Raw genomic sequence first — 13,074 nt, 5'->3', positions numbered from 1 at the left:
GCTACAAATGGCAACCTCATCACTTGGGCTGAGACTTCTAAATCATAGGATATGATACAAGCAAGCACACTCTGCTGGGTGCCAGGGTGCTTACCCCATTTCTAGCTGGTGCCCAAAAGCTAACCACGGAGGTAGTCCAGGCTCACGTAAATCTCTGAGCCGTTACAATGGCAGAAGTGGATTCTTGCGTATTTGTGATTCTAGGCTGTGCTACAATGGCTTCTCATACACAGACCTTCTACACTGATTTTATCTTACCATATATAGATCACAAAGCTAGAGATGCAGTATATAAAAAAGAGGGTGCTTTCCTCTTTAACATAGTTATTTTTTTGTAAAGTGTTGTAAAAGCCAGTATCAGAATTCTTTCCTATTATGAACTAGAGGTTGTCTTGCTTTTGATTTCACAGAAGAATTTTAATTGAAATACTTAGAACTCAAGTTTGGAGTTAACTTATGCTTTGAAGTTGGAGATCTTGATCTTAAGGGATTCATTCTGCCTTGACTGTGGGTTTTGTGTAAAGCAAAGCCATACTGTTTTATTTGGTAGAGACTGAGCAAACTGTTACTGACTTTTAAATATTCAGGATATGTTCCAAAGCATGATGGCTGCTAACATGAATGATATAATTTTTAATGGAAATTAATTGTATTTTTATTTTACAGTTTGTACTGTAATTGATCTTACTTCGCATGACCTAATATAGGGAAGGCTATAAGCAAGTAGTTTAGTAAGACTGTTTTAAGCTAATATGACTGTAAACTTCCAAAAGTGAGGAGGGAGCACATATAAGCTCTGCCACTCATCCCCTGGTGATAGCTTTCAGCAAACCAGAGGGGTTAATTTCCTAGAGCAGCTCACCAAAATGCAAATTGTTAAAGGCTGTAGTGTGAGCAACACTTTTCCTGCTTTCCTGTGGTGCAACTTCTGGCAGCCTAGCCAGGAATCTGCTGCTTTACTCATGAAAATCTTTTTTCCCAGTGTACTGCCATGCAGATAAAAGGAAATTCAAAACCGTTCTATTACATGACCTCTGAGGAGTCCCCAGTATATTTCCAGCTAAAGTAGAATCCAGTGTTTTAGGCATTCACTTAAAACTTCCCACGGAGCAGTAAACAGGAAACATATCTTCAGTCACCCACAGAAATTCACTTTCATCCTTCAAAACTGCAGATAATTACAGTATCTCGCATCCCCTGGACCCACCTGGAATTTTGGTCAGCTTCCAGTGATGCTCGAGCCATCTCTCCAGAGAAACCCTCAGAACTTGGACCACGTTGCAGCACTGCTGGAAAACCATCTCAGATGGTTCTTGCAGGCCAAACAGGGATTCACGCCTGACAGTGAGGGCAGAAGTCTCTCAGAGAGCAGCTGGTAGCCAAACGTTTGCCAGCCCCCAGACCTCTATTGCCAGCCAGGGGAAATCCTACGGACTACGGATATCCATGCATGGTAGATGTTTCAGTGAGGCACAGCTAGATTCTGATTTATTTGCATTTTCTCTATGTCTTAATCGTGCATTCCTGTGTAAATAGGATTTAAATTATGGGATTTAAATAAAGTTTACACTTCACTTTCAGGTAGAAACAATAGGGTATCTCTTTGTCAAATCTGAGCTTCTTTACCTGGGGCTCTAGCATGCAGGTATGTGCAGAGGGGAGGGTTTACATCCCATCCTCCTCACTGTGTGGGGAGGAAAATGTAAAGCCAAGTCTTAATACATTAATTATAGAAAGAGTAGGACACTGCAACATGGACAGCAACAGCATTAGCACCTACAGCTTCTCTCTTACTGACAGAGGATATGCTCTACTGTCCAGCACCAATCCTGAGACCATGATTGCAGATGAAGGAAAAAGGGGAGACAGACTGAACTGCACAGCACCAACATGTATACGAAATAAGACATGGCATAGGTTGATCCTACTGATAACAAATGCTTATGCATCCCCAAACAGAAAACCCAACTGGATTTACTTGTAAATATTCAGAGAAATAACTTAAGGAAGAAATGAAAGGAAAGCAGATGTCTTTTTTCATATATAACAAAATGCAAAGTCTGGCTTTAGGTGCAAAGGAGATTCCAGATGTGCAGTCACCAGAGCTCCAGATTTGGTGGAGAACTGCACTGGTTTTCGAAGTACACGTACCCAGTTTAGACTTTGGGGCAGCCAGTTCCATTCACACATGGTGCTCTGCACAGTATTAGCAAGCAAATACAGATACAGAATCTGCTGCTTAACAGAGATGCCAATTTTACCTGCTGAGTGAAAGGATGAAGATAGGGAGAGGAATTAAACCATAAAGAACTGCTGCTCACCTGTTGTAGTGCAAGGGATGTTTCACATAGCACAATCCTGACGTGTTGCTACAACTGCAGGTAGAGTCCTTTCCCTCCCTACTCCCTGCTTTCCTGCTTGCTGGGGGCCGAGCAACCTGCAAAGCATGGCAGAAAGCTAGCTTTCGTATTCCAAGGCATTGGTCCTTTCATCCAAAAAACACGTAAGCAAAGATTGTAGACTGATGTCACTGATAAACTAAACATAGAAACAGCAATGTTGTCATTTCAATTAACGTGGCAATTCAAGGTAAGTGGGCCATTCAAGGCCCGCAGAGCTCACCTGTCTGAAGCTCAGACATTCAGGTTGGTGGCAGACTGCAAGCAGGTAGCACAGCATCAGGTCACAAACCAGGGCTGTTTTAAAGCTTTCCCTTGCAATAGTAACTCCTTGAAAGATGGCGCTTTACTATTTATTTATTGCTATTGAGAATGAGGATTCTGGGCTGTAAAATGCACTTGTACCAACCAGCAGTAACACAATCAGGAACTGCAGTTGGTTCCTGTTCTCGCCCAGAGAAAGAATAGCATCTCTGGTGGACTACACTGGTAGAGCTTTTGCATCACTGGATAGTCCAAGACTGACTGCTCCCTAGCTATTCAAAATTCTTTGTTATCTTTTAAAATTTAATTTATTTACTATATTTAAGATTTATTCATTTTTTACAAATACTCTGTTAAAATACTTTATTTTTTTGGTCTAATTGGTCATTGGTCTAATTTTCTCAATTACCTCTGAATAACAATATTTCAGTGTTCCTATATTTGAACATAAGGAATAAAGAATTTTGGATTAGAGTTTGTTTTATAAATAGTCACCACAGCTGGTGCTCTGATGCTCCCAGGGATAAACGTTGTATAAGCTACCCAACTGGGCAGAACTGTTCTATAAGCAGACTCCGCAGGTAAGAACAGCTGTGATTCCTAAAGAAGCACAATGAGGCTTTTCAATTTCCTTTGTCTTCTGAGGATTCAAAAGGAAAGAAAGACACCATGGTTCTACTGTAGAATCCAGGCAGCCCAACTCATCAGCACGAGACGCTGCCAGAGCAGAAAGGCTCTGTCACCTAGAGGTGCGCACAGTGCACCCTCTCTCGTAGGGGCACCCGTAAGTGACAGGGCACATGCCTCTTATTTTTACTTCTTATTTTGACCCTCTCTAAATGTATTAAGAAGCAGTCATTTCCTGGACATAGAAGAAAGTTAGCGAACATTTATTTCAAATCTTCAATTCCTAGTTCTATGATTTCAAAGCTTTGAAATACTTGTGAAATACCTTTTCTTTCCCGTTAAGTATATTCAGCGCCAGTAAAGAGTTCCAGTCTTTTAAGGAACAATATAGATGAAAAACCAAAGTCAAGCCTACCTAAGTATTGTGAGAGTTCAGATTTCGTTGCTGTTTTGTTTTTATTCTCCCTAGAGAGCCTGTCAATAACAGCAGTAATTACTGTGGTTTCAATTTTCAGTGGTGTAAGATTTGCATGGGCACCACTGCTCTAAATCCAACTCTGTACCTAACTCTAAACTGGCTGGCCAATTTTTCAATTGCTTTCAAGCGGCAATCAGTAATAAACCCGCTAACAACAGAAACCTTTTAATCCCTTATAGAACATAATTTCCTCGCTAATTTAACTTGACTGACTTTTGTCTAGAATGTAGTCCTTTGTAAAAATACCAATTTGCCTTTTGACCAACAGCAGCAACTGCATTTTCGTAGTCATGTCACAGGTTGAAATACCAGGTTCAACAGTTAGCAGGTGTGAAAATGCTGGGGAAAACTCAGTCATGCAGCTTTGTCAGCAGCTTTCCAGACTTTTGAGAACAACTGTGCTGAGAACCACATCTTCCACACCCAATGAAAATAAACCGAACCAGAGATCTTGCATGGGTGTTTGACAGTGGTGGGACACAGACAAGAGTTTTCGGGTGGGAAGTAATTCCAGGTACATAAGTGATATATGAGTGCGTGTTTGGGAAAGTTCTATGAATTTCATTGATAAGGCGTATGCAATTTACTGTCTACTGCTTTTTATGACTTTGAGTGCCAGTATTTCCCTATCCGCTCAGCCTAAAATGAGGCACTGTATTTATATCTTCCTTGTTTTGAGCCACTTGTCAGAGACACTGAAAATAAAATATTTAGCAAGTAGCACTTTTACTAAGGAAAACTTTTATTTCAACTGTGCAATCAATCAGTATTTAGACAGCAGTTTCATAAACATTTGGCATTTAAACTTCTATTACTTTTTGGCATGACCTCCGGGCAGTACATAAACAACCCTGGAAGGGAAAAATGATCCAACACACTAGGTAACATTTACTAGAATGCTAGAAAAAGAAAAACAAATCCACATTATTAAACAAAATAGTTTTTAAGAGACATTAAAAAGTTACATTCAATTCAGGGCAAACATTAGCTTCCCTCATGCAATGGAATTCACAGAGCTGATCCCCTGAGACAAATATAAAATTAATACAATTCAGCTCCATCCTCCATTAGCCAGTCAGCCATTGCTGCCCTTAGAAGAAAATGGCACATGGAGTGAAAGGATCCAGAACACCACAATATGAGATACATACCTGGCTCCTACACTGGCAATTCATCCACAACTTTAAAAAAAACCAAAAGCCAAACAATCAAAAAGCAACATTTGTATAAGTCAGTTTTTCATATACAGTCAGTCTTTACTGAAAACACACCAGGCAGATGCAATGTGGGTATATGCAACCAGGAAAAGCTGAAAACTTCTAAAAGGAGCACAGCTCACAATGAAACCAGAGGGCCCAACACAGCAAAACCTTAAGCATGTGTTAACATCCCTTTTGAGTCAATTAGGACCAGCCTCAGTGTAAATCTAGAGGAATTCCAAAGAAATAAAAACATACTTGCATTTGAGCCAAATTGAATGTGTTCTTTTCACATGGGCCTCTATTAACAGAAAGTGATTTGGTTTTGGACTTGTATTGAAGAACAGTATTTTTTGAAACACATGTTCCAAAATATACAGTTACATAAATAATATATTTTTAACTTGTGTTATTATAGAAAGGCGCTCAATATTTCCTGAAGGCAGTCAAATTCCTCCGCTTTAGAAATTGCTTGCTATTTGCAGAGCTGCAGTTGCAGCAACTACTAAGTGTGTAACAAATGTTCAAGCTAAGAACTACCTCTATCAATTACTAGGTGTAATTCTGCTTTCAATTTTACCAGAATAACTTCAGTAAATTGATTTCTATGAAATACCACCAGAGTTACACCTGTGCAGTTCTCTTTCAGTGGGTGTGAATGAGATTTTTGGCTAAAAATGGAGTGCCCTACAAAACCTACCAACATTCTCCATGTTAGGAGATGGACATTTCCCTGCATGAACTTCATTCTGTAACAAATAAAATGAGTAAGAGCTCCTGGTCTTAGGGCTTACAAGTTTGCTCAGAGTAACATGTTACTGAGACCCAGCAGTTCATGGTAACTATTCTTGTGTACACTCAGGTTGCAGCAAATGTTAAGTCATTCAAGGTGACTTAGTTTGCAATGAAAAAGAGGTAACCTGACTTGAAATACTCAGTATTTACTACAGGCTAAGACTGGATGCACAGAGAGTTACAGTGGACCTCTGATGCATGGTAATTGTTATCTTACAAAAATCCATTTGCCAATGGGAGTTTTGACCACGTAAGAATTCTGTCCTTTAAAAACAATAATACTGTGGAGATTTAAAAAACAAACCAAAAAAAGGAGCTGATTTTTTCTGTCCAGACCATGCTAACTGAAATCAAAATTAATTCTCCCATTGACTTAAAAAGAAACAGGATGAGGACCCTGATTTGAATAAGGCAAACAAGATTTAGCTCATAGTCTAAAGCAAGGGAATAAAACCAAAGAGGGAATGAACTATGAAAAATAATTAAAAACAGGTAAAGAAATCTCTTGATACTCCTTTCTGTTAAAATCTCATAAGTTATACAGAAAATGGACAGCTAATATAGGAAATTATTAAAAGTATATGTAGATTTTTCAAGTTTCTCTTACAAAAGCAGAGCTATTAAAAAAAAAAAAAATCAACTGCTAGGCCCTGTTCTACACAGCATCCACATTCCCAGTTCTCCTACATAACTCCTGAAAGATGAGAATACTTTTTATTTGTTAAATATGAAGAAAGTACACAAGTGTGACTGTGGGCAGATTGAGCGTTTGGTTTTGGATCCGGGTCCTGCAGAACAGGCATTGCTGGTGCAACTGATGGGCAGACTCCTCACTTGAAAACAAATGAGCATGGTAAGCCAGTTTCAAGATTTCCTCTATAAGTTTTGATGCTTTTCAAGTCACATAAACTGTAACATTTTTGCTTTCTTTTTAAAGTACAAGGGTTGCATATATGCTCATTATACCAGCCATGGCTCTTTAGTTCTTAATACACTTAAACAAAATCAATTCACATAGTGTAACACTAAATTCCACATTTATGTTCATCTTCCAGAACATATTTAGTAAAATTCATAATTAAAAAATGATAATTTTTTCTCCAGGACCCAGTTTCTACAGACATAACCAAGAAAAAAAATACTGCAAACCTGAAACCATTCTGCCTGCTGTAGTCTGCCAGCTCTTTCTAGGCAAATGGAATGAACAAAGTTTACATATGTAAAACTGATTCCCTTAGATAGCCACAGGTATAAACGTTTAAGAAAATTAGTGTCTGTAATATCATATCTATAATTACATGCGTTGGCTTCAAGGATATGAAGCATTTAAACTTTGAGCCCAATTTTGCACTGTTACAATCATGAAGGATTGATTCTGCTACCGAGTTCAATAGAGGAAGTATCAATTTCTACACAATTTTTCTGGAGATTCCTTTGCTTACATTGGTGGAGTTTTCAATCATAAGACAAATTTTCTCTCGTAAAATCTTGTGATATATTAGTAACAGGCCATGAATTTTGAGGATAACATATTTTTTGTCCTGTAGTAATCATGACTATGTGACAAAGGGAAGCACATGAATGTAGACTGGGTTCTGGAGAAACATATTCTATTTGGTTAACATAAAAAGAAAGAAAAAGAATAATTAATGTCTAACTAAGCTTGCCTATATGCTGAGGTAACCTTAAATATCTTTGGTTTTCTTTATTTGCTGATAAAAAGTACCTTAATAAAACATTAAGTGATGAATAGAGTTCTGGATGGACTGCTCTCTAATACACTGAGTATTTTCATCTCTCTGGCTACTGAAGTTAGAGCATCTATATTAGATTGACAAATTTTATATTAAGTCTCTCTTTCTCATATTATCCATGGGTTAAACTATAAAGTGGGTCTCTGGAAGAAAAACTTTAGGATTTAAAGTATTTACCTGTAATAAAGGTCATAAAATTACATCAGATTATCAGTACTTACAGCAAACAAGTCTTTGGAGAGCCAACAGTTACCATCTGCATATCAGCTCTTTCTGAACGAAAATAACAAAAGAGGCTACTCTGAAAGATGAAGTGTGAAACTTCATGCTACAGTTACACATTCTTAATCTAGTTTTGATTAATTCACACTTTACCTAACTAGAAACAGTACTCTGCTGTACACTAAACTTGCTTGACGAGACCAAAAATAAATCTTTGGTGAAAAGGTTTTATTTTTCTTCAGCAAGTAGATAAAAAACTGTTCAAAAATATTTTTTTTTAATACTGTATTGTTGATCAACTACATGCTGGAGAAAAAAATTACACTTGGAAGTCTTTGGAGATATCTGCTGGTATTATTATAACTTTCTTTAAAGGCTCTTGTAACAACAAGGTAGTTAAAATTGTAGAAGCATACAATTCATCTATGCAATCAACTACTACAATCAAGAAGCCGTATCGGTTTTTGTTAGTAACTACTTATACAATACAACGTATTCAGCTCTTCAAACCTATAGCTTTTAACTAGTTCAATTATTTTTGGACAATATGCAGCTTCCTTCTCTTCCTCAGAAAAGTCTTTGGTACAAGATTATTTTTAAAGCATTTGAATCAACACTGTTATGAAAAGGTGAATGTGTACTGTCTGGTTCAGAACTAGCAAACAGTTACAAGGTAAAGAACTACAGTAACTAGAGGCCGATTCATCAACACAAAACAGACAGAACAGTAGGGCTTATTGACGACTTCTGACCACCTTTTGATACATGAGGAACAATACAAAAGTCAGCCTGGCCTACCTTAAAGGTGACATCTTGGCCCCAGGAAAGTCAATGGGAGTTCTGACAGACTGAAGTAGAGCCAGGAGTTCCTATGCTTGCTTTCTCACAACATTACATTTTAAACGTTTTTTTTTTTAAAAAGTAGAAGCATATGCCAATTTTTTTTTCCTTTTCTTTCTTTCCTTCCTTTTTTTTTCTTTTTTAAAGTAAAACGGGGAAAGAGGAGGAGTGGAGAAGAGGACTGGATATAGATACAGGCAAGTTTATAATATTGGTTGATTCCAACCTCCTCCCTCTCTCTCCCTCTCTCCTATCAAAAAATAAAACATGATACCCTGTCAGTTTGCTCCACGTTTCCGTGAGGCAGCTCAAAAGTAACAAACTGTTCCCTGAGTACAGGAAAAAACAACAACAACAAAAAAAAACCAAAAACACTAGAATAACTTTTAAAGGAGGTAGTATAAAACAGGAATTGCATGGGTTCAAGGCAGTAGCAGTACTCACCTCTTTCAACAGACTCTTCAACTAAAGCTCTGGCTTTTTTATTTCTCATGGTAGCCTAATCAGAGTTTTACATTGGCATGTGGGTAAAGTCACTCCCTGAGCTAAAATTCCTGGCTAACAGCACACTAGGCAAAGGCAAGGAGCAGGGCTGCATCCTAACAACAGCTCTGAGACATACTATGATGCTAGCAGTGCTTAGCAGCACTCAAAGCTGGGTAAAAATTAACTATAAACTCATGATACAGTTTACTTAAAACATCTAAGAAGCATTTAAGGCATATTTCTGTACTCCAAAGCAACTTTATGAATACTGAAAAGGCATAAGGCAAATCAGTAATTTCATAATATATAATGCAAGGCACCATTGCTAAGAGGTACTGCGATACTGGAATACTCAGCATTATTATCTATTCCATGACTCTCAGGCAGAGCCAAACTGAATACTTCTTCATTTTGCCATGCTTTTTAGCATTAACTGTCAATAAAGGGGCAACATTTGTCACTGTGGGGAACCCAACATGTCCCAGAGCCCTAAGGATATAGCATACATCCTGTCAGCAGTTGCTGGCACAAGTTTCTGGGAGAAAGGCACTGTCCTAGGCTTACTGGGGTTATGAGAAATCAAGAGGTACAAAAGATTTCATGTGGCTGTATACATGGAAGCACCAGCTCCAGTTTTCCCAGTTTTTAACATCCTCTATGTCAACCACATTAAATCATTACATTTTATACTCTGAGGTTTCCTTCTTTTTAGACAGAGCTTCAGCTAAACAATCTCGTTCACCTACCTATACAACTCCCTGATCACTGAGCGCACACACACACACACACACACACACACATTCTACACACAACTGAAAACCATAAAAAAAAAGAAATCCAAAATAAAACAACACTACTAGGAAGTATCATCAGTTCCACAGCTGAGACCAACTAGAACACAAATGAGGTAAAGCAGTCATCATTCAGAGTTCACCTCTCGGCAAACTGAGGTAGATAGTCAGCAAAAGGGCCAACAGCCTTCCCTTTGCTCCAGTGACATATTTTTAACTTTAGTCAGAAATCTTCACTGTCCTTTCACATTTGTTGACCACTGAACATTCAAAATGAGTGAGTTTTAAAAAAGCAAACAAACCAAAAAAGAAAAGAAAAAACATTCAACAGAAATATGGGATCACCTGCTAGGTTAGTCAGGCTTCCCACAATAAAACTTTGGCTCCCTGTTCATTGTCCTTCGAACAGACATACGCTGCAAGAATGTCTGGTGTGGCCCTAAGGATGTCAGTTTTGCACAGCAGAGTGTGTCTGAAGAGGTGAGGTAGGAGTCTGGTCAGTATTGAACGGCAGAGGAGACTCTGTGCAGTTACTTATGGCAGGGCTCATCATGTTCGTACCCGAGTCACTGCTTACAAAAGGACTGGTAGTGGGAGGGGTGGCACTTGTCACAGAGGAGAGGTGTATCTCATCGTTGGACTCGTGAGAAAATCTTCCAGAGTCACCAGTCTCGTGGCTTCCTTCACTGTTGGCCGAGTGTTCCGTATCAGCAACAATACTGAATGGCACCTGGAAATTAGACTGCTGGCCGGGAGAGCTGGGGGAGTCATCCTCGCTGATCAGCACAGTGGTGCCTGGCTGATACAGACACACCGCCTGGACAAATCTTCTCTGAGGCTACATAAAAAGCAGAGAGAAAAAGGTTGTTCAGCCTCTGAAAAGCTGAGCCATAATTTGAATTTTTACTGCATTTCCTATCTCCTATTCCACCAGAGTGCCTCTAACAGCAGTGGCTCAGAACAATCTGGGCTTTCCTACAGGAGGTTAAAAAGAATCAATCTCAAGTCTTGCTCATACTTTTCTCTTCCATAACAGATGAAATAATCCCTTCTAGCTAAGCATGCCTAATCAAGAATGATTTCACTGGAGAGACCTGAATGGTGTTTTAAAAACATACTTGAAAGAGCTCTCTCCTATCCCTTCATGCATATTCTTTAAGCGTTACTCCTTGGGTGGTAGCAAATATTTTGCTTATAGAGGCATCAGAAATATGCAGCTACTTCTGGAATTATTTTGGAATATGAATTTACAACATAGATATCAAGACTTCCTATTCCTTAAACATACAAGAGCATAATACAAGTTACAATTCAATAAACATTAGTTAGATGCCCCGTGGGTGTGAATTTGCATGATAACGTTCAGGATTTGGTTTAACGCTTCCGTTTTAAACTGTTACTTTTCTCATCCAAATAGCAAATGTGTCCAGAGCAACAATTTCAGAAGCCAGACAGTTCTACTCAGATTCTCGATTTCTTCAGTACTTTGGGTAAATAATTTAATTTCCCTCTTTGGTTTCTCTTCAGCAAACAAAGATTTAGCTGTCAGGGTAGGAGGAAATTCTTTATATTTTTATATTATTTTTATTTATAAATACATATTTAATTTGTATTGATATTTATACAAAGTCTCTGGAGATGCAGTACTGTAGATGCTATGCATAGACCCAGTACACAGAAATCCTTTTGCTCACAGATAAAAGGGCACAGGCAAGAAAGCAATCAGTTAACTGTAAAGAGTTACAATATCTGACAACTTGGGACAGAAAATGAGACTTCCATAAGACTTTATGACAAGGTAGAACACCACCAACCTTAACACAACTGAAACTATCCAATTAAAACTTAGACCACTAATTATGCTTTTCCATAAACAGAAAATATGTATCTTCCTTTGCAAACAGAGGGTATTACAGTAAAGATTACGCATCTCTGCCCATTAGACCAATTACCTCCTCAGTCTTCACCTTCCTAGTATCTTGGAAGAAGAGCCACCTTTTCTTGCAGTTAGCCTTTGTGACAGGCCCATAGCTGTTAATAATCAAATCAGATCCCCCCTACAATAGAGGGAGACACACAGACATTTATTTTAACAAACTAAATTTCTAAGATATTTGAAAATATTTTTCTATTCCTACGTATTGGCTCCATACTGAAAAGGAAGACAAATGAAGTCTTAGTGCTCAGTCACGTTTTTGTGGTCTGGTATTCATCTATTGCTTGAGACAAGTCAAGAGCAGATCCACTAAATTCCGGCAAGCCCAGAGGCCAGACCCAACAGCTATAACACTGCAAACACACAGCAAAATATTCCAGCCACTGCTCTTGCTCTACTACTTTGAATGTGACCACTGATACGACATAGTGTCTGTGCCTGTGCTGGGGTCCATTTCCATTTCCCAGCTCTTGCATATATCCTCAAGGAGCAGCTCCATTCAAGTTTGCAGTGTGTACAGAACAAGCCTTAAATCAGTATGTCTGCATGTGAAAGTAAGGCCAACGTGGTTTTGTCCCACTGGACTCCTGCACTGTAAGATTCTACACATCCACTGATACATCCTGCCATATCGATTAATTTTTAATTTGACCAAATATGAGTTTATAAAATGTAGCATTGTCTTACCAGTAAATATATAGAAAAATAATATTTTCTTTAATACCTGCTAGTGTCATACTTGACTAGATCATGCACAGGCACTTACTGAACTCGGTGCTGACAAGGACTCTCTCACCTATCTGCTTGGACTAGCGGAGGCCACCTAGCAGCCCAAAGTCTACGGAGCTTTTACCCTTTGATGCTGTGCCAGAGCCAAACTCTGCAATCTGCAGAGTACAGTGTAAGACAAGTGTATTGAATCAGATTTCTAGCTGAACTTTAAGATGAGTTTTGAAAATTTGATCCTGGGTTGCCAAACTTGCGCTTGTTCCATTAAAAAAAACCTGCTGTGGATTTGTAGTGTACGTATTTTACTTTTGATAAGGACTCAGATGTTAGAGCAATGAATTCTAAAGGAAGATTTCTGTTTTGGGAGTGAGTAAAGCTCACAGTACCTTAGCATCGATGAAGCTGTTTCCCACTATCATTGGCAATAAGGATTCTTCATTCTCTGCAATTCCTTCAATACTCTTCTCCACCTCATTAGCACTGGCTAATGAGATGCTGGTATGTGACAGCTGGTCAGTGCTTTGCTGCACAGGTTTAGGAGCAGATGTTTTCCT

The 13,074-nt window shown here is 38.6% G+C and overlaps 1 protein-coding gene across 1 annotated transcript in view; it reads right to left on the bottom strand.

The window, feature by feature from the left end:
* Positions 1 to 10,303: 10,303 nt before the first annotated feature.
* PRTG (protogenin) overlaps positions 10,304 to 13,074 on the bottom strand; it is a gene marked incomplete at both ends in the record, with an annotated part of 89,113 nt that continues 86,342 nt past the window's right edge. Inside the window, 3 exons of the mRNA XM_082322050.1 lie at positions 10,304 to 10,693; positions 11,808 to 11,912; positions 12,907 to 13,072. Coding sequence (XP_082178176.1) covers positions 10,304 to 10,693; positions 11,808 to 11,912; positions 12,907 to 13,072 — 661 coding nt within the window. The remainder of the gene's footprint in view (positions 10,694 to 11,807; positions 11,913 to 12,906; positions 13,073 to 13,074) is intronic.

Source organism: Platalea leucorodia (assembly GCF_965183815.1).
Source record: "Platalea leucorodia genome assembly, chromosome: 9".
NCBI classification, from domain to species: domain Eukaryota; kingdom Metazoa; phylum Chordata; class Aves; order Pelecaniformes; family Threskiornithidae; genus Platalea; species Platalea leucorodia.
The sequence above is the reverse complement of the archived record's forward strand: the minus strand, read 5'-3'. Positions and strand labels throughout refer to the sequence as shown.